The sequence below is a fragment of the Helicoverpa armigera genome, chromosome 15 (genome assembly GCF_030705265.1).
Source record: "Helicoverpa armigera isolate CAAS_96S chromosome 15, ASM3070526v1, whole genome shotgun sequence".
Classification (NCBI taxonomy): Eukaryota; Metazoa; Arthropoda; class Insecta; order Lepidoptera; family Noctuidae; genus Helicoverpa; species Helicoverpa armigera.
Genome location: NC_087134.1, coordinates 9,966,256 through 9,988,856, shown reverse-complemented (window position 1 = coordinate 9,988,856; position 22,601 = coordinate 9,966,256). Strand labels below are relative to the sequence as shown.

General features: G+C 34.4%; 1 protein-coding gene across 1 annotated transcript; it reads right to left on the bottom strand.

Annotated features, from left to right (window-relative positions):
• Positions 1-4,748: 4,748 nt before the first annotated feature.
• Positions 4,749-10,122, bottom strand: LOC110380290 (nose resistant to fluoxetine protein 6). Its single transcript, XM_064038339.1, has 13 exons — positions 10,014-10,122; positions 9,128-9,267; positions 8,596-8,917; positions 8,402-8,516; positions 8,222-8,306; positions 7,975-8,141; positions 7,792-7,870; positions 7,518-7,621; positions 7,020-7,193; positions 6,477-6,627; positions 6,028-6,214; positions 5,552-5,694; positions 4,749-4,985 (listed from the first exon to the last, which is right to left on the bottom strand). The coding sequence occupies exons 1-13, from the start codon at positions 10,078-10,080 to the stop codon at positions 4,764-4,766; spliced, it is 1,956 nt and encodes a 651-aa protein (XP_063894409.1). The 5' UTR covers positions 10,081-10,122; the 3' UTR covers positions 4,749-4,763.
• Between the last annotated feature and the right edge of the window lie 12,479 nt (positions 10,123-22,601).

The window sequence follows — 22,601 nt, the reverse complement described above, 5'->3', positions numbered from 1 at the left end:
GTAACTGTCTGGTAGATTCTATGTATATTTAATTTTGTACTGCTAAGATAGATATACATATGTAGTAGATTCTATGTTTGTTCAGCTAAGATTGTCCGTTTTGTACTTATGGCGCTTATGGCTGAAGAACTGATAGGAAATGTTACATATCTTTGTTGCAATCTATTTGCTAATTTATGATGAGCCATATGTCGATATGTTTTTAACCCCCGACGCAAAAACAATGGGGTGTTATGTACACAATATAATGTAGTGCAAAATATAACTTGGATTTGTAATTAATGGTGTGGTACTTCTTTCTGGAAATCAAAATAAAATATTTCTGTGTATGTAATATGTTGTTTCAATGGGAATGATATGTCTTACAGCCTTTGTATAGGTACTTTATTTTTGCAGAATGTGTAATGAAATAAAAATATACCTACTTAATTTTTTTGATAAAAAACCTTCCTCCATATTCCAAATTGTTAATTCCGGTAAAATTGTTATTTTTTTATTCGTTCCGTTTACTTATGATCTTCGTGGACAATATTTAGAATTCAAGGAATGCTCCTCAGATCACACACGAAGACAAAACGCGACATTTGTCCGTTTGTCAACTGCGCACATGGCACACTGTCTTATTATTTGTTAAGCATTAATTATTAGAAAATTGTATAAAAGTAAAACTTATATTTTGATGTAGAAATCTTGTCGTTCTATTACTTATTTAGTTTTTTCCGAAGGGTAATCACTTTCTGTTGTGAATTGTATGACATTTTAAATAATTCTATTTTTTTTTGTTGGGAATTTATTGGCCACTAAATCCAAACTTACTTTACTGTAAATAAATAAAAATACGAAACAAGTCTATTTGAATTTTACTTAATGAAATACATTTTACATAATGAATAATTTTACTTTACGAAACAAGTATATTAAAAAACAGATATTTTTATTAAAAAAAATGAAAAATGAAAATATCTACCTACCTACTCTATAGAACACAACAAATTATACTTTTATTGCTTGTACTCTACTCTTCTCGTTTCTAACAGAGAATCAAAAGAACTGCTTTAGATTCCAAACACAAACCCATTCATTAACACCAAAAAAACGAGCATCACCCAACTCTCATAAAAAAAAAAAACAAAAAATATTCAACGCTCAACATAACATGCTACCCAAACAAACCAGCCGTGTGTATCACGACAAAATTAACTTTATCCCGTGGCGCCGCTCGCTTATTTGTTTTAAAATATCAGCAAGCGTGGATCATGTCCAATTAGGTGCCGTCCGTTTGATGCGGCCTAAGTAAACGCGTAAATTTATAACACAAATACACGCTGATTTTATTTCTATGTATATTTTGTGTCGGTCCAGTTCATGGAGAACAAAAAGAGTTATGGAGATGTCATAACGCAAATCTCTTCAGAAAGTAGCGTGGTAAAATGCGGTTGTTCGGGGGACAATGAACGATATGCCGCCCTTATATTCTTTCTTTACAACCTATTAATATAATTAATAAAGACCGATTTCTTGGTCCAATCTGTCAAAGATTGGTCGTGATTTGACAAGATACCTGGACGCCTCGTTGGTTAGAACTTGATATCTTCTTGTATGCTTTCCGTATATATTCTTGTGTGCTTGGTATCTTATGTGCCAGCCGTTGTGTGATAGTTTTGATCACGGCTACCATACGTTACCGTGACCTACAAGAACGCGCCTGACCTACCTTTCCTTATGGTATCTCCGCTATCTTTCCTTTCTCCGTGGTATGCGTCCAGTTTGAGAAGATGCAAGCCGCTTTAAAAATGGGAGTTTCGTGTTTGCTATGCAAATGTTATGCAGGATTGTGTGTTTGAGTTAATGCTTTTATGGTAAAGATATTTTTGATATTTTGGTACGCAAAATGTATTTTTCGCCAAATCTTTTCGTTACCTTGATTTTAGATTAAACTCCTTATTTATTACTGATGCTATAAGAGTAACAGTAATCTGCTTTAAAGGTCTTAGGAACAAAGACTTAATGAAAAAGCTCTATCATCTAGGAAAACGGATCATTAACTATCGGATTTAAATAGATACGGTTTTTTTTGATGAAGTGTTATAGCACTGTGCTCATATTTACTTTATTACTCATATTTAAAATCTGGCCAGCCCTTCTTAGGAAACAAGCATAGTGTTATCTACAAAACTACGATATATCAACAGAATAAAAAAACGACTTCACAACAAACAACTCACCAAAACCCAATCCACCATGCATATTTTCGCGGAAATTTCCTGTCGAACATAAACTTGTCATATCTTTGATGGCAACCCTCGGTCAGTTACGAGCGAAGTACGAAGTTATGGGAACGAGCGAAGCTAAACGACATCCGTTGTGAACATCCTGCATCAACAACAGGGATATCGGCAGAGGAAATTTTGTAATGGCGGCCGAAGATGAAGTTAGTAATATGGCTGTACTGGTTTCTAAGTATGGAGAACAAAGTGACTTTCTAAGTAAATGAGATTGTTTGAAGTAAGGAGTAGGTTTGTTATTGATCAAAGCGTTATCATTGTTTTTTAAAATAGACGTATTGCGCTGCTTCAAGCACAGAGCAAAAACACAATCAGCAAAAAATTTTGATATTTTTTGTGTTTCATCAATAATAATTATTGTAATATTATAATTATTATAATCAATCATTCAACTATGAAAAAGGTGCAGATGGATATTGTCTTTACCTAGGTGGTACAATAAAAAAATAGAGCTGCAAGGCCAAAAAGAGAGGGTGTATCTGCCTACTAGGTACAACAACAGTCTATCCATACTTGTAACTGTGGTTTCCACCAAAACTACCACTTAAGATTTGACCATTTACCAAATTACGTTCTTGAGAAGGTAAATTTAATTACAAAACTCCCATATATTTACTGGTACATCTCTATATTACAACTTACAACCCTTCGTACATACATACAAGAACAAGTTGAGCCGATTCCTCTCAGAGCAAGAGTCATTGTTCGCTCCGAGAGGAATGCAATAAAGGATGCTGGATGGAGCAGCGGTCAGTGTCGGTGTTTTAGCGTTTTTATATTAAGTGAGCGGTTGCTGTGTCTGTACCGTATTGTTTTTGTTTCCTGCGGATTACAAGAACCAATCCTTTCATGTTTTTAGATTAGAGATAGAAAGATATAATTTGTATGAAGCTTATGTCAAAATTCAATCATGAATCGAAAAACAACAAATGGTTATTGAAATCTGCAGCAAGTTGAATTTTATTCGTTTGGTCAGTAAGTTGACTGAGACTTCTTTAATACTCATAAAGTCGTCTAGTCATAAAATGTGATAGTACAAAAATGACGTTAAAATCCGCACTGTAGATTGAAATGTCTTTTTACGGATATCTACCACCCGAAATGTGTCTCGCATATTCTGACGGTATTGCTACACGCGACAAAAAACCACAGTGTAAAAGCATTCTGAACAGTTTGAAAGCATTGAAAAATCGACAATATAAGGCTACTCTTTTTTTGAAAATTATTTAAATATCCAGCTCGAAGAAAATCAAACCTTTAATCATATACCCAGAAACAAGTTGAGTAAGTTCCGCTGGGCTTTGACAGCGGATGCCCTGCTGAACTAATTACACCGCCGAGCCACAAGATAGGGGAGCAAGTAACATCAATGACGTATAAAGATACCCAATATTAAATCAGTTAAAACACTCAGGCTACTGACAACTCCAATAAGAAGGATTCTTTTTAGCAGAATCACAAATAAGTCTCACGGAGAAGAATCACCAAAGATCATTAAGAATCCCTCCAAGATGAATCATTAACAGTCATTAAGAATGGCTCCAAAATCATTAACAATCAAAAATAATAAATTTAAGAACAGCCTAAAACACATACTTAATCAAACATTTGTGAACATATTTTTAGAAGAATATTATACATCTATCCTACAGAAACAAGTTGGCTTTGACAGCGGATGCCCTGCTGAACTAATTACACCGCCGAGCCACAAGATAGGGGAGCAAGTAACTCGGTTATGTATGACACGATGCTTCCCTTTATTTCGGGACACGTAACATTCATATAAACATATAGCATAAAACTAGTAGAAACAATAAGATTACTGGCAACTAAAAAATAAGAAGTATTCTCTTCAGCAGAATCATGAATGTTCATTCGCAGAGAGAAGAATCATTAACGGTCATTTAGAATCACTCTAAGATGAATCATTAACAGTCATTCAGAGAAGACTTAATTTTAGAGCAGATTAAAGCAGATTAAAAAATCAACAATATAGGAACATTTGTGAGAATATTAAACATCTAACCTTTAACCACGTGCCCAGAAACAAGTTAAGTTCCGCTCTGCTTTGACAGCGGATGCCCTGCTGAACTAATTACACCGCCGAGCCACAAGATAGGGGAGCAAGTAACTCGGTTATGTATGACACGATGCTTCCCTTTATCGCGTTACTGCATCGCAAGTTTTGATGTATGTGCCATTTATTTGGGGGATAATATTGTGCTACTGGTAGGACTTTGATAAGGTTAATATTAAGGCGGATGTTTGCTCAAGGGGGAGTTTACTCTACCATTAATATGAAGATAGCTTATAGTCTATATCCAAAGTACTACTTACCAGTTTATATGCGTCTCAATCGATTCGGCTGTTGAAGAAGTGCTTAAAAGCGCAGGGAAGCGGTAGTAAAAGTCGTATGAAACTTGTAAACCTATATTTTAAAAATTAATTCTTAGAATACTTAAAGCTTATTTATATAGATTACATTTTGGTCAACACCACAATGTTTACAGGTACATCAGTTTTCGCAGGAGATTTTTCACCTTCGGACTTCATGGAATCCTTTTCCTTGCTTTCTTGAGTTTCAGTTCCAGGTTTTGAAAATATGGCTTGAACCAAGTTCGCGAAAGGAGTTTCCACTAACATCCAGAGGAAGAAGGCGAATATGAATGATCCCAGCTGAATTTTCGCACATTGTAGGAACTGTGAAAAATATGTAAAAATGTTTGAGAACGTAATTAACTCTTTAATTTATAAGATTTACTGACTCATTTATTACTCTATTTACTATGTCGTATTATTATGTAAGCGATCTATCTATAGTAGCTTTTACTCATAGTAACACGTTTTATCCCGGAAATTGCCTTTGAACTTTCCGTGTTATAAAATAGTCACTCACTTCACTTATGATGTACAAAATCTATACTAATATTATAGAGATGAAAACTTTGTTTGTTTGGTTGTAATGGATAAACTCAAAAACTATTGAACCGATTTTAAATATTCTTTCACCATTATAAAGCTATATTATCTGCGAATAACATTAGCTCCGCGGGTGAAACTGCGGGAAAACGGCTAGTAGGTATTGTACAAAATTTTGTTTTAATATTCGTTTTTATTGTGCCACTGGAGGACAGAGACTTCTTCTAGGTAGTTCGGAGTAGGAATAAGCGATAATCAGCAACCTACTCAATGATTGTTGGCGATTTCAGACGTTAATTTTTGAAAACAAAAAGTTTAATAAAAGAAGGATAAATGCGTGTACTTACAACCCCAGGAATGGTACTTCTCTGAGTAGTTGTCTGCATGGCTATGATGTTCCTGATGATGGCAATATGCATCAAGTAAGCGCAGAATGACAACCGGCTCAATAGCGTCCACGCTCGCCATTCTAAGATTGTCCGGTACAAACCTAGGAGCAGAAGATATTTTTAATTCACATGTAACTATTTCTACCTAGTTTTAGTAAGTTATCAGCCGCTAAAGACAAAGACAAAATACTAGCAAAGCAGAGCGTGGCAGAGACGTTTCTAAATAACCAATAGAATTTTATTGTTCAAACATCTCGTTTTAGTAGCAGTGAGCTAAGAAATTCTATTGAATTAAAAAAAAATATTTTCGCTTCGGTCTGCTTCGCTTTGGTACTAGGCCTAATAAGTAGATTTTATGTAATTGAACCATTTAACGAGTAACAAAAAGCATGTCAATGTACAATACTAAATTACTAGAAGCAAAAAATCACTACCTTCAAACCGAACAATGACTCCAGCTATTATAACACCCATGATAACGCTGAAGACAGGTTTCAGTAACAAAGCATACAACACATGAACGTAGGTAGGCAGTGGGGGCTGGTCCCAGAAGAATACACTTCCAGAATAGCAGCACAGACCACATAGCGGGAACAGACACCAGTACATGTAGCGATATTTCTGGAATGATCGAAAAGACAGAGTTTATAGGCAAGTGATTACTTTTGCGTGTCCAAAAAATACTTGTACAATAAAGAATCTACAGTAAGTTAGGGCCATACGGTTTTCGTACCATAGGTTTGCTTGTCCAAAATTGATTGAACTTGTATATAAATTTTTCTTATATTGCGGCAAGACTGAAACTAAACTATGCCTTGTTTGACATAATTTTAGTGTCATTCATCATTCTCCTGCCCTCATCCCATTATGGAAGGATATTTACCTGGAATTTCTTAGGATCTCCACCAGTTTTCTGCCAATTATACAACATGTAGCCAATTGCCATACCAATGATACAACCAGTCATATTAGTGTGGCCTCTTTTGTATGTATTGTCGAACGTCGGATTATTTACAAAAAATGTCAGAGCCATTCTGAAAGAAAGCAAATAATCATGAAGTTTACTATTCATATATGTATAAGCACCACTGCAATCAAGAATGATTTTAGCGATTTGAATGTATGTATCAAATTGACTTGGATCTTTTTCTAAATAATGCAAGATGGGTTTTGTATAAACACATCAAGCTACACCAATCTGTATTTTACCAAGCAACATTGAGCCTGATACTTTCGAGATAGAGTTGAAAATCGATTAAAAAGAAACTGGTTTTAGTTTTTCTTAATTTTTTTATTTGGACAGTATGAACATGACCCCATAATAATGAAGGAATGAACCAATAATGTTAAGACTAAATAATACTAACGAAAGGAAGAAACGTTTCTTATGGCCCAAGAAGAGTGTATAAATATATTAAAAACTTACTGAGGAGTGATCATGAGAATCCCATCCAAGTTTTGGTAATAAGTATGTAGTGCTGGTAAGATTATGCCTACTATGAAGATGAGCCTTAGCATTATTTTCCTGCTGAGGCCTCTACGGCATAGAAGGAAGATGATGACTGCCATGTAGTAGAGTTGGGTATCTGCTGCTAAATACCTGTTGAATGAATATCTTATTTCTAACTCGCTTCTGTGAAGGTTTCACTTGCATTTTGTGGGAACTGCTCCGCGCACCTGGATTGGGAAAGGCTATAGCAATCCTCAATAGATGGGCTATCTAACTCTTATAGAATTGAGAGATGAATAGAGTGCATGAAAGAGTTCCCAAAAAACTTAGGTGAAACCGCTGACGGAAGCAAATACATCATAAACGAGTATGCTGATGATCAGTTCAACTTCGTTGAATAAATATATTTGTAATTTTGGATGGATCACATTAAACTAAAAGACTGCTTATATACAAAATAAATCGACTAGTTACCAAGCTTGTGGCATACAATTAGAGCCATCGTAGTAATTGCTGATGTATAGGATATGCTTCCACCAATCCTGACGACAGTCAACCATTTCTCGAGATACATATCTCTGTAAAAAAATAAAATGGAAGCTTATTGGTTATTGTAGAGGTTTTTATGAAGCCGACTTCAATAAAGTTTGGGAAAAAGCTAGGCAGATGATGATGTTTTTGTCTACATTAATTGTTCATTGTGTTTCTATAAAATATCTATATAAAATTATTGATAAAAAGGACTTGCCTCCCAGTATGGTCCTGATGCCATCCTCCCAAACCAAGTAGCAGTCAAGGCCAAGATAATGGCATACGATGGTGTCAATCTGTATGATAACAATAATAATTGTTTTCAAATAAATCTTCTTAATACTTGAACAATATACTTCATCAAAGTTCAGAGGTTCGGAGAAATTTGTGTGATTTTTACCTCAACCATCTCCTCATAATTTGCATCGGCAGCAATTTCCAAGAAGGTTCCTGTTTCTCAGATCTCATCATCCAGATATATACGAGAAGGAAGGATGAGACTATGAAAAATGTCTGCATTATCAGTGTCCCATTCAGGATTACGTGTACAATACTGTAAGTGTATAACTGAAATTGAAATAATAATCTGCTATAAAATTGTTAGGCTTAAGAATTGTTCTAAAACTGAGAATAATTGAATTACTTACTTCTTCAATATAGTGCGGGTTGACAGACAAGAGTTCCCCAGTAGCAACTGAATGACATGTTATAACCAGCATAATATTAATAGCTCTGAAAAATAAGGAAAAGTTATTAAGACATGTATTAAAAAAAAAAAAACAGAAAAAAGTGGGGAGAAAGTATTTTATCCATGACTTAAAAATTACCTAATGCCATGAAGTCCTTTCAATGCGAGCATGCGATCATCTCGACACTTATCTGGAGACGCCACCAGTTTCTTCCAATTACGAAATATTGAAAAACCGTAAATAAATCTGAAAACTAACACAAATATGATTTCATCAAGTAGAAGTACAATTAAGTTTAATAAGTTTGATATAAATAAATTAAATCAGCGTACCTCCAGGAATTTTTCTTCCTTCCAAATAAAAATCACAAAGGCTTCCTATAAGGTTAAGCATCAAGATTATGAGGCAAATTATGCCAACGGTTAAATCTACATAGTCTACTGGTGGATGCTTCTCACGTTTAGAACAATCAAAGCCATTTGACACCCTTGCTTTCAATTTGTACTTGTTATAGAGGGACTCATTAAGGCATGCCTCTAGGGTCAATCTTGGGTCCACATTTGGTTTATAGAATTCTTTGCAGGTTTTATTAATGCAAATACCTTGGTTTAATATTGTGTGGTTAAAATGTGTTGATTGGTGTTCTGAATATTCCTGTAAAAACATTACACACAGTGAAAAGATAATATTTTTTAAACACAACATACATCGAAAAATTATATCAATTATCACTTAAACAAGAATACAAAATAATTATTCAGTACAAAGGTGTTTTAAAAAGTTTGGTCAGAATCGGCGCACAGCAAAAATATTTTAGAGGAAAATAAAACGTGTTAAATAAGAAAAACAAAAACGCTTATTTACTTGAATCATGTTCAACAGCGGGCTAGGTTGCTCGGAAACCAGGCTCAATTCCAGGGTGCAGTACACCCCTTCAGGCTCATCGAAGCACTCCTCATAGTTATCAAGATGAAATAGAGGAGGCATGAGAGCATACGCCGAATCTAAAAAAACAATAATTTGTGTATAAATGAATGAACATAGAACATTGAATTGACATTGATAAGGTTGAAGGACGCGGTAAAACATGTTTTTATACCTGCATGATTTAATGAGAACGTTTAAACATTTAATTTTATGGGTAAAAAATATTGTTTGATCTTAATTAAGATAATGCTTATAATTATCTTTTATCCAATCACAAAATTCGGGTAACATTATTTTGAATAATAATTCGTTGGTCAGGTTTATCGCCTTTTGACAAATTGTGTAAGGTTTTACAATTTAATAGTGTTTAAAACTCTTTCGATTGTAAAACTGGCAACTGACAACTGACTTCAGACGGAACGCGGGTTTCTTTAAAAAAAAAAGATAAACAAAAGAATGGGAATAAAAGACGGGACTTAGCTGGTCGGGGTTGGCATGTTTAGTGAGGGATTTGAATAGTGGTAATTTGTGTTTGATTTAGAAAATAATACATACGAATTTGTGAAACTTGAGAATAAATGCTCATTGTTAACTGAATTAGTAAACTGGTTTTTCACTAACGAGTATACTAGAGACACTTTCAACCTCTACAACCTGGAGAGTCTTACAATTGTTGCAATCAACTGCATCGAATGCGTATGTTTTTGTATTCTCTTTCTATTCTGTTTATTCCTTCACATTGACTTTACACTTTAAATTACTAAATTTTAAAAGGATTATTATGATATAAGTTCACACACATAAACAATTGAGACCAACATACCATTGAGTCTATAAATCACAGCTGTAGCAGAGTTCAAAAAGATAAAAAATAACACAAAGGTACACATTTTGTTTTTGAAAACCACACGACATGTACAAACAAAGCTACATATAATACTAAGTACATAATGTTAGATTTGAACTTGAGTGTCAACCTGTTTTTGTTACTTAACCTTTTTTTTAAGCAAACAGGATTTTACCTTCATTTGGGCGAAAATACCGACCTTTGGTCATTCATTTAAATTCGTTTTTTTTTAATGTAGAAGCTATAGGTTTTATTGCCTTATTGATATAAGCTTAGTCAAAATGCCCAAATTAGTGTAAGAAAATGTAAATAGGGTTTTATACCCTAAACATTGTGAAACAGGTTCATTAGGCAACATCTTTTTGATATACCTACTTATTTTTTCATACCTGATTAAAAATTCTGGCAAACTAATTTTACAAAAAAAGACCTACGTAACTACGCTCCTAAAAATATCAAGTTAATTTATCAAGTACATAGTTCATTAAGTACTAGACGAATTAATCCAGCCCTAAGCTTGTTATTACGTTGTTTTAACTACAGAAACCAATTAAGATACCAACACTAATTAATGTGGAGTATGATTAATTAAATTTCTCTTCAAACAATTTTTTTTCACACGTACACCTTAAATTGCTTCTAAAAGTATATTAAAGTTTATTCGAATTCTTTCGAAACCAAAAAGTTTATTTTTAATTTTAGTTCGAAAAGCCCAAAGGATTATTGGAATATCTGACTAGTACTTCTATCGAAAAATGTGTCAATAAAATTGGGTATGCGCTTAAGATCCCATGGGAATGTAGATTGTACTTTATATATAGCGAGCATTTGTCTGTCTGTCCGCTTTATTAGTGAGTAGTAAAGATTTACGAGCTCTGGGGAAACTGGGGCTATTTTTGAATCTTCCGAGTCTGTTGTTCTGAGATAAACTGGGATGTTGATCTTTGAATTCTTCGCGCTAATTGTGAGTTTACTGCTAGAAAAAGATAGAGAAGTATAAATGTGTGTTATATTTAGAACTTTCATATATACCTAGTTCACAGTGAATAAACACATAACCCTCATTTGCATCGCACAATCGGGTACAAGAAACAACCCTGTGTAGTGCCAAGACATATAATTTATTATATTCATTGATTAAAAAAGGACTTAGTCGGTGCACTTCTACTTAATAAAATACTTTCTTTCTTACATTATTTATAAGCTTTTAGAATAGAATTATACTTTAAGGTTTATCAATTTTTTATTATGCTTGAGTGAATGTGATATAATATTTGTGTCGTTGTTGGCTTGTTCCTCAAGTAGGTATATTGGCAGACGTTTTCCCATTGAGATTTGTGCCCAAGGCTTCTCCAGTTGTGTAAGCACTCTAAGAACAACAAATGACACAAGTGCCAAGTCTGACCCGCTGAATACAAAATGGCCGTTCGTCTTCACGTGAATAGAATAATGTAGGATGTTTGCAAATAATCTTGATCAATATCTTGAATGCCAGTTTATGGGCTATTTGTGAGCACGAGTAGTTCGGATGTCGGCTTTCATGGGAGTATTATTATTTGCTGTTTTCTTTTGGTATGTATCGTATCTACTTGGTAGAAAATAACATGTTGTAGTTTTGGTGTAATTTGCAATAGTATAAGCATGGTTTGAGTATTTTTTGCGAATGTTAAGTTAACAAACTTCATTACTTAAAGGAAAAATAGATTAAGTGCCCCGCACATTACAGGTTAAACTGTAGGCCGATCGCGATGGCTGACACAATGGTTATTTGACAGTTTATTTTAAAGGTAATCGTGAATCCGACTAAACTTTTTAGTCGGTTTAATACTGGCTAGATACCTGACCGTTATAATGGTGTTACCATTAAATCTCTTCATGTCGTTATGGTCAGATTCCATCAAATGTTCGCACGCAATTTGTTACTTTGTGCTATAGCGAGTAGCTCAGAAGAAAATGTATGAATCACAGTTGAACAACATTTTTTTTAACGACGTTAAAAATCATCAAATGACTCCCTCCCGCTGTGGGTTAGCAGCGGTGAGGGAGTGTCAGACTCTTACTGACTAAAAACCGTCGTGTTCCGTCGTGGGCCTTTTATGTACCAGGGCCGAGGTAACTCTTACGAACAATCCCGCAGCAGTGGAATGACACCTTTAGTTTAAGTTTCCAGTGTGTGAAGAATAATTTAAATTAAATTGTAGGACGCATAAATTACCTATACTTATAGCACATAACAAGCCTCTAACCTATTCGCGTGTGTTTTATTAGTTACTACAATCAAAAAAGAGTAAATTACTAGCTTGTGAAACAAAATTACCTGTTACATAATACATGTTAAGTAGCTAAACGTGATTTTTTGCTAGTTTTCTTAATTGGTATGTCGACAACTGGACACTAGAAATAATGTCTTATATTTGTTTTTTTTTTTTGTGTTTCCTTACAATTATGCTTTGTAGGTGCCTAGGTGCTGTTAGATTGTTAAGAACAAAGTGATTTTTTATGCCCATCTACACCAATACTATAAAGCAGAAGAGTATGTTTGCTTATTTTAGGGACTAAGAACTGGTCCAATTTGAAAGATTTATTTCAGTAGAAGATTGTTAAATTTTGGATGAATATTATTATTGGGGTATTGAAAGACAACTTTATTTAAAACTTAAAAAAAAACTACCAGTGATTTAAAGAACATTTTATTTTAGATCTTTTAAAATAAGTTAGAGTTTGGATTCGATAGAGCAGACAGAAAAGTGGCGTATCTACAAAAAATAAAGATAAAAAAAGTAGTTAATTCAAATTCAACTGAAAAAAGGAATGTCAGATTGAGATTTGAGTTTCGGTATATCAATCAGCTACCCAGAGACACGGGTTTTGACTGCTCAACTTGGATTTGATCATCACAGGATAAGGGTTTAAAAATGTTCTTTTGTAAGTGCCAACACGGCAGTTGTTATGATTGAGGGTCCCTAAATTTTAACTTTAAGAGGGTTGGGATTGGTCAAGTCTCAATAGCAGCGTAGTTTTTATGAAATAATTTTGCTCTGAATTCAGTCATTTGATGCTTTACATCTGTAATAGTGTTTTGGTCATACATTTTCAGTTTTTCGCTGTCACCAGTAAAGGCAAAATATTTTTGAAAGCATCTGTGGTTTTTTAAAGAAATAAAAAATAAAGTCAATTTTCAAGTTACTAGATAACTATATTTTCACCGTTGGCGAGTTTAACTTAGAAAACTGCAATTCTTATCCTGTGATTTATGTTATCCAGTAATCTTTCAAACAATCCTTCAACGGCCAGCTATTGACTGATCCCTGGAGACCATTCCAAAGATAGATCTTTTACAGATTTCATTTCTATCAACTCGTTTTTAAGATGGATTTACGATCTGAAATTTAACTTTGCTACCTTTCAATTTTGCTGAAATTCTCAATGCTATCTAAAATTATCTTTTTTTTTAAGTTAGAACAAAATTAATGGATTAAGCTCTGTTATATTCGGAATAGCGGTTTTAACATCTGAAACTATGATTTGAAAGATAATCAAATTAAGGCTTTATTACATTGAGGGCTGGTTTTTCAATCATCAGTTAACTTCTATCTGAGGAATAAATATGGCGGTTTGACATTTTTTTCATACAAAAGCTGTCAAAACGTCAAACATATTCCTCAGATAACAGTTATCTGGCGATTAGAAAAATCAGCCCTTAATTGTGAACATAAGTGCCTTTAACATATAATTTTAATTTGTCATATAATAGTTGTGTATTTCTTTACCTTGGATTTCTAACAAAATCTTATAAAACATACAAATATCCTTAGGAAAACAATAATATTTACAGTTCATGTTACAACCCATGACAAAAACCAACCTTTGACTTACAAGTATTTGGTGTGTATTAATGTTGTGTAATTTGTAATACCATCCCTTACCTGCGGTTTTATTAATACTTCAAGAGAACTTTCTACACCCTGATAATATTTACCTCTCAATTTTTTTAATAAATAACGGTGCTTGCTTGTTAACTTAGTTCGATCAACCATTTCAACAATCTTTTTGCATTTTTAAGTAAGGCTTTTTATTTAGAGTAATGTAAACAGTATACATCCATAGTTGCTATTTGTTTCAGAAATACTTAATTAACGCGTTTTATTAAGCCGCGGTTAAAAAGGACAATTCACCAAGCTTAGTCTTTACAACGAAATGTTTGAAATACATCCACAAACAAAACTACATAACACAAAACTTAATTAACACTTTGGCATAACAATCTAACTTAGCACTCAAACATAACCCTCTTTACAGCAGTCGGCTAAAAAATTTCTTCAAGTTTATCTCATCTATCCAGACAACTTGATAAGCCTAACTTAATAGTTTTGTTATAATTAAATTTTCTCCTTCATATAGCTGTAATACTGAGCTGAAATTTCAGATGTTGTTAATTGGTATGTAAACAATTCGTAGAGCAATTAAAATTTATCTTAGAAGCAATTATGAGTGCAGATTTCGAAGCCGTATGAGAAATATTTTGTTGTTAATATCGTATGGGTGAAACTCGTTATAAACTGTAACTAGTTGTAGCTCGCGGCTTTGCTTGCGTCGGGAATAACTTCAGGTAAATAAATAATTTTGTAAAAACAACAGTGATCCTTTTCTAACGTATCTCAAAACTGTAACCGTAAAAATATTGTAAAATTGTTATAGCATCTATATAACAGACTGTCAAATACAAACCGATAATATATTTACAAATTACTACTTAATTAAAAGATAAATATTAAAAAATCATGCCACCAAAAATTGTTCGTTTAAATTACGCGTCAACGCGAGACCATTGTTGTCACTTTTATGATGTTCGCGCGCAAAGGTTGCAGTTCCACAAATATTTAAGAAATGTACATACGTACACAATTTGTTACTGTAGGTATGCTAAAGTGAGTAGACTAAGTGGAGACAGTTTTGTGTCTCATAATGCTGCACATCGATGGAATCTCACCTTAACATGAACAGTTTATGAATTTACAATAGTTAACGCTTCTTACGAACTCAAAAGCAACATCGCATAAACAAATATTAGTCCTATTTATAAATTAACATATGTACCAACAACTACTTCAGCTAACTTTTAGTTTGTCTTTGTAAGTCAGAACTTAGATACCTATGTGAGTTTGTGTCGCATAATTCCTTTGAATATTAAATTGTATGTCAATATTGCTTTTGATTTCATAATAGAAGATTTAATTGACAAGTCTATCGAATTTGTGTTTAAGGCTATATTTATATTTAATTTTAAAATAAATATTCATCTTCAAAATGGAATGATCATGTTTTCAACTCAATGTAAAAACAATGTTTGGGTAACACACAACACAAATAAATTATGTATAATTCTCTAAATAATATCATAATGAACCCAGAGCAATTATTAAAGTTAAAGAGCCAACTTTACAGTTTTCTGGTAAATAAATTCCTACATTTAATGAGTTCATCAATTTAGAACATATAGTACATATTGGTTCAAGCTTATAAGATCCCTATTTTTGCTTGGTAGGTTAAAAATAAGTCCGCTTTTTAGACTTTCTTTTGCGTCCTGGTAATTTTTCTTGCAATAGATTTTACTTACTTATCATTACTTTTACTGATCAGAGAAGACACCATCTATCTTATTGAAACACTTTCAAATTGTGATTGATTCACAAAAAATAATTCGCTTAAATAATATTAATGTTTTATTTATTCAAATGTGAAAAGGGTTTTGAAGATTACTTTAAAAGTAAATTATTACCCTGCTTTGTTAGTGGCTTGAAAATAGAGGGTTCAATTGTAAGTGGATTGTGATAATATGAATTGATTGGTAGATTGATTGATGAGATTATGGTTATTTTCGGTATTATATTATAACTAGCCATGCCATTTTACTGCGGTTTCACCCATGTCCCGTGAAAACTACTGCTTGTACCAGGAAAACGGCTAGTTTGTGATAAAGTAGTACTAACAACTCGTGTGCTTTCTTATTATCCATTTATGTTAACATTCTAACCTCCCCACTCAGAAACATTCAATGATTACTTAAGTCATTCCTTAGTCCGGGGCTACGGGTTGTTCGAAAGAGTTACCGCGGCCCTGGTACTTAAAAAGCCTATGACGGAACACGACGGTTTTAGTCAGTAAGAGTCTGACACTGCTAACCCAGCGGGAGGGATCATTTGATGATTTTTGACGTCGTTAAAAAAAAAGTCACTCCTTAGTGACGGAATGTCATACAAATCCTTCACTAAGCAACGGCTTAAGTAATCATTAAATGTCTCTGAGTGGAGAGGTAAAGCTTTGGTTTCCTAGGAAAGCGGTGCCGTCATGTAGCGGCCGTAATACAGCGGTGAATGACGTCACTAGAACGTTGTCTATGTAAATAGGGCTGCCATCCGTCCGGGTTTCCCCGGATTTGTCCTCGTTTGGAGGCCGTCCGGGGGCCGTCCGGGCGGGGTTTCAAAAAGTGTCCGGGGAAAACCCGGACATTTTTCACAGGGCCGTCTTAACCTATGGTGCCTGGGTATGCGAATAACCCGGGCGCCCCGGGCTCAGAGGCGCCGTAGAGCGCCCACGCCAACGCCATACAGGCCTAGGGCCAGCAGATTTCAGAGGACGATCACTCGATTTGAGAGGATAAGAAGTCAAACAGGTTTTTTAATAACAATCGATAAATCCACCAACCAAGCCAATTCCTAGCCTGCCTCGTCTTCATCAACTACGAGTTGAAAACATAATATACATGAGATTGCTTGCCTTGCATGGAAGTTTAACCATGTAAAATTACAAATAGACAAGCATTTCCCAAAACTCAAAAATTTTCGCGCTCGCTTCGCTCGCGGCTTCTTTTCTTGTCACTGTTTTTTATACGTTTAGCTACTTTAATATGCCAATCTTCAAAAAATTTTGTGCTCACTTCGCTTGCGGCTTCTTCACTTTGCGGATTTTTTTTATTAGGTATACAAGTTTAGGTGTTTTAGTGACCCAAAACTCAAAAATGTTCGCGCTCGCTACGCTCGCGACAACTTCACTTTGCAGTTCTATGTATTTTTCCACAAAAAAAGTCTAACCTAACAAAAAGGTAGCGCGGTTTTAAAGTCCTATTATTAACAAGAAGGTAACTCCTAGTTTCCATAATATGAGCTTTCTTATTTATGACCTTCGAAATACATTAAGTCACAATCTTTCAATACTAGGTACCTACTACATGAGCTTGAATTTAAGTATATGGTAATATTAAAAATTAGGCGTTGTTTTGTTTAAAAAAAAATTGGACTCGTCCGGGGAAAAAATGCGATTTACGCCAAATGTCCGGGTTTTTTTTAATGTTTGTCCGGGTTTGGCGAAATTCGAAATGGCAGCCCTATATGTAAATAAAATGGGGCGGTTTCCTAGAGAGCGGTAACTGACGCCGTAACTTCAAAAAGCGGTGCCGCCATTTGCATGACGGCCGTCTTGACGGTGTCAGATAGTTTGGTGAACGTTTCATTGAAAGCGGTGAAGCTTTTTTAATAAGCATTTGTGTTTTTTTTTTCGGAACAACGTCAAATATGAGTTCCAACTCTTGGAGCAGCGAGGACGACGAAATTTTCATAGATTTCGTTCGTAACCACAAAGCAATAAATAATAGAAAAAGTAAAGATTATAGAAAAAGTAAACTAAAACAGAATTGGTGTCGTGAAATTTGAGAAATATTAAATAAAACAGGTTAGTAAGTATAACTGGTATAACGCAACTAACAAAAAGTTTATGACGGTGTGTTAAAATGGCCGAGGAACTTTCCACATGTCATCACCGTAAAGACGACCGTCTATTTGCGTCCGTAACATTACGGCCGCTATATGACGGCACCGCTTTCCTAGGAAACCCAAGCTTAATTGTATTTATTCTCCATGTTTTCAAAGACAACAATCGAACACTAACAAAAGGCGACATAAAAACAGCTAACAATCGCAAAATCAAAACTGATAGTTCGCACTGACCTCCATGTGTGACAATTCCCGCCAATTATTTCGCGCGCAGCCATCCCGGCCGCCATATTGGACGCGCGGTTATCGCCGATTATTATCTTTTACGATTACTGTTATCCCGAACGAAGCCCGAATCAATTTTAATATCAGCCATATTTGCGACCGAAATCGACTATTTAAATGCATTCCAGATAAAAACTCGATATTTGCATGTTCTGTGCAAAAAGCCGCCATTTTGTTTGATTAAAAATTTTCTTCATTATTCCTTTATTGTTTGAAATTGGAATTGCGTTTTATTTTCTTTTTTTTATTGCTCGAAATGGTTATTGTGATTTTTATTGTTAAATGCCAGTATGGTAATAAAATGAATGTTTTTTTATTTATCTTTCGTAAGCTTGTGTCTTTTCACGAATATTTTAATGAAATTGATAGGCATTTTATTTATCTTGATGAATATTTCAGCTCCAAATGGATAAAGGGTTGAAATGAAGTGTTCTTTATATTGAATCTTTCGGCTATAAACTGAGCTATTGCAGTGGTTGCAACTGATTTATAAAAAAATATCGCAATATTTTACTTAATTGTTTTAAGTTTATGAGATACCTTATCATCAATAGTAATTATACAAAGATCGCATATCCAAATAACGAGTTAAACGGAAATAAAGAAAAGATTTCAAATGGCATTTATTTCACATAGCTTACCTACTGTAAAAAGTAACATTAAATTAAAAAAAAATGTTCATCAACACCAATAACTTACCCCTCATAAAAATAAATAATTCTCTCCTCTTTTATCGTTTTTTTTCGCATACCAATACATTACAGTTTAATATATTATTTCCAAACGATATAAAATCATTACGCGCCGCGATCCATCATGGCTGTCGCCGAAATGCATTGCCGCGCACTCAAAACTCCCGGGCGAACGATAAAATACGGGTATGAAATTAACCGGGTTATATCCGAGTTTTACTTGGACGAATAAAATATTATCATTTATTTTTGTGCTGGTTAATCTGTAATTGTCGACAGTGTAAGTCCAATCATCATCATCAACTATTTTCATTGACTGCGTAAGGCAATGAAAATTGTTACTTAAGGTGAAAGCTTTGACAAGAGTTACCGCGGTCCTGGTACGTAAGGCGCTTAAGACACACAAGCACATTCGCGAGAAGCAACTACTAAAGAAAACTGCAGTAAAACAGCTAATGAAGACATAAATCACAGACTAAATTCAGCATCTACATTCATCCATACACTTTCCAATGAAACGATACAATTTTACGAACCATGTAAAGTCATTACCATACGCGATTCGTCATTGCCATCTCCGCTGCGCACGAACTCTTGCGCATCTTGCCTGTCACACTAAACTACCCTAATTTATGGAAGCTACTCGTCATTCTCTTGTTTATTTCTCTTTAGCTTTCATTCTGAAATTGGAACTAATTTTTAATGGAAGATAAATACGGAATAGGTATTTTAATGAATTGGGAGTGAAAGTAAGGAAGGTATTTTTGGATCGTTTTATTGTTCGGTTTACGGTTTTTTTGTTATGGGAGCAGAACACCGTAATTCAATCGGGTTTTGTGTCGAATTTTTGATGTAAGTGAATTGAATGTTACAAGGTTATTTTATATCGGATGAATATACCGCTACTGTTTAATTTGATAATTTATTTTTGGTATGTTTTAGGCATCAATACGGGTGGTTTTACTGTGGTCATTGTAACTTCTCATTAAAATTACTGTTTTGAGGGCTGTCTCAAAAGATTTCAGTAGTTTGTGGACTGGAGTATTAAAAAAAAGATAAAGCCAAAAAAAATGTTTTTCATTTTCTGCCGTGATGCATCTTAAGTTTAAATGGAAATATAAATAACCTTAATTAAAAGATAGGCATAATACTTTATTTAAAAACAGGTCCAGAAAATATTTTTCTCTAACACGTTAAAATAAACTTTTAACCATAAGTATTTTATAACACACCCAAAAATACTGAAACACACTATAAAAACATAAGCAGCCGTATAACTTTACCGTACAGGTTTCACGGTCGCCGTGACAAACGACGTGAGTGAGGAAATTGCGAAAGTTTACAGTTTACTTTTCAGTGAGCGATGTTTCACGGTGCATCGCGAGTGAAGGAGTGACAATGTTTATTAAATTATAGCGGTGTGCCAAGTTATTGTAGAGGAATTTACTTGAGAATATATTTGAATTGAGAACCTCCTCTTTATTAGGAAGTCGGTTAGATTTTCATTAAGGGAAATATGACATTCTAAATATTAACCACATGGGTACAAGTGACGACGTTAAACTGTAGTTCCCGGCTGTCATTGAACATCCTTGGCAGTCGTTACGGGTAGTCAGAAGCTAGTAAGTCTGACACCAGTCTAACCAAGTGGTATTGGGTTGCCCGGGTAACTGGGTTGAGGAGGTCAGATAGGTAGTCGCTTCTTGTAAAGCACTGGTACTCAGCTGAATCCGGTTAGACTGGAAGCCGACCCCAACATATAGTTGGGAAAAGGCTCGGAGGATGATGATGATAGTAACGATTGGCGTCGCTCTATTCGTGGACAGTTCTTAGTCATAGGGCACGTTAAAGTGGCTGGGTACTGGTTACCTGTTTGACATTAACTGACAATCAATCCAAGTCACTTTTGTGATTCTAACACCTAGGAAGCCAACGGCGTGACAGTAATTTGTTATAACTTAGAACTTAGATAGGTACTCATTAAAACATCCACTAAGAAACATCAAACAAAATTAAATAATAAGGGATAGAAATAATAAAACATTTTGATATTAAACATTTTAATTTAGCTACCACAATCCAACAAACATCGGAAAGTCTTGCTAATAAATTACAACGTAACTTGGTACGAATAAATTCAAATACATTTCATATTTGGAACGAAGACAACCAATTATGTGACAATTTGATTTTCATTATGGCGACGTGCGTCAACTGTACTCTCATAAAGATAGTGGACAAAGATTATTTAATACAGACTTGCTAATGGATAAATTAAGCCTACTTTTTTCGACGAGCTTTCATGAAACATACTTGAATATTTCGTCTAATAATCGTTCTTATTATTTTGCGTTACAGGTCGACAAAATGATAGGTATTCAAACTGGCAACTTCTTCAATATTAGGCATGGATTTATTAAGGATTCCGTTTTCATACAAAAGCCAAAATTTCCAACCTTTGTTCAACCTGAGCTTGAAAAAATACCTCTCAAAAGTTGAAAGGGATGAAAAAAACTCAGCTTCAAACTTCATATTTTCGCGAGAGATACAATAGTAATATCATCGTCGCATCTGTTTCTTTACGACATCATCTCATCAGCATAAACTTGCCTCACAATCGCTGTGTATGTATGAGATACATTTGTCTCCCTGACAAAGTGTATTCACGGCCTAAGGTATGCCGTGGCTTAAGAAACCTCACACACAGAAACTTCAACCTTATTCCTTACATCTTAAGGTTGGTTTTTGTTAGTGAAGGGGATAGAATCGTCATGTTAATAAAATCCGAACTTGTAGCACACAAAGCGTTAATTAAGAAACGAGATTTAGAGTGTAATGTAGGACTTTTAGTGGGTTTTAACCTATTTCTGAAATCGGTGGTGTTGCTATGGACATTTGCGTTTAAACTGTGCTAAAGTAATTCTGGCTGTTTATCTGTTAATCTTTCAGTGAAAAGGTCGAACCCTTGTCGATAAGTGTAGGCTGATGGTACCTATACAAAATACTTAGGTGAAGCTATCATAGACAGTTTAAATGTTTTATTGTTTTGGTGCCTTCTTCGTGAGTCTAGGTTTATTGGTTCAAGCTTTATTTTCACAAGATTATAATCAGTACTTATCTCGGACCTTCCATTCCTTCATAAACTTTACCTTATTAATATTTAGAAGCTACGTAGGTACCTATTTCACAAAATGTGCTAGAAAACTTTCTTCATTTGTTATTCATAAGTTGTGGAAATATTTTCTACAAGGTTATTGACCTTTTTTGACACGTGTAATATTTTCATGAAATACTTGTTATGTATGTAAATTAAAGTTATTTGAGTGGGCTGAAAACCATCTTTAAGATAACTGGGTAAAGTCTTGACTGGAACTTTTCTTAACTTTAATTCTTATTTAAGAGTGTATCTTTCAACATTTTAGTAGGTGTGACAAAGGCAGAATGATAATATAATAATATGAATTGTCTTTAAAATTGAGCCATCAATTAAACATGTCTTCGGAAATTCAGAGGAACTTGTCCTGACAAGATGGTCATCCACGGACCGATCGCGCCAAGCATTGCTTAATGGCTCCTGTGGTTTTAACTTAACCACGAGCCACATTCACCACACCAAGTTTTGCTTAACCTTTCGATCAATGGACACGTGTAGCTGCTACGTAACCACGAGCCCCCCTCACATTTATTCAGGAGCCTCAAATCAGCCATTTTATTGTTATCGAAGGCATATTCTCCTGTGGTTTCGATGGAATAACTTAATACATCAATGTCAGACCAAGTTGGTCTGTTTTGATTGATTGTGGGGGACCGTTCACCCC

What these genes read in the sequence shown, in the direction of transcription:
- LOC110380290 (XM_064038339.1), bottom strand. Translation starts at nt 10,080, where the DNA reads ATGTGTACCTTTGTGTTATTTTTTATCTTTTTGAACTCTGCTACAGCT. An exon ending in CATCAGGACCATACTGGGAG is followed by an intron (nt 7,622 to 7,791) that starts GCAAGTCCTTTT and finishes ATTTTTTTACAG; the next exon opens with AGATATGTATCTCGAGAAAT. An exon ending in AATTGTATGCCACAAGCTTG is followed by an intron (nt 7,194 to 7,517) that starts GTAACTAGTCGA and finishes TTCATTCAACAG; the next exon opens with GTATTTAGCAGCAGATACCC.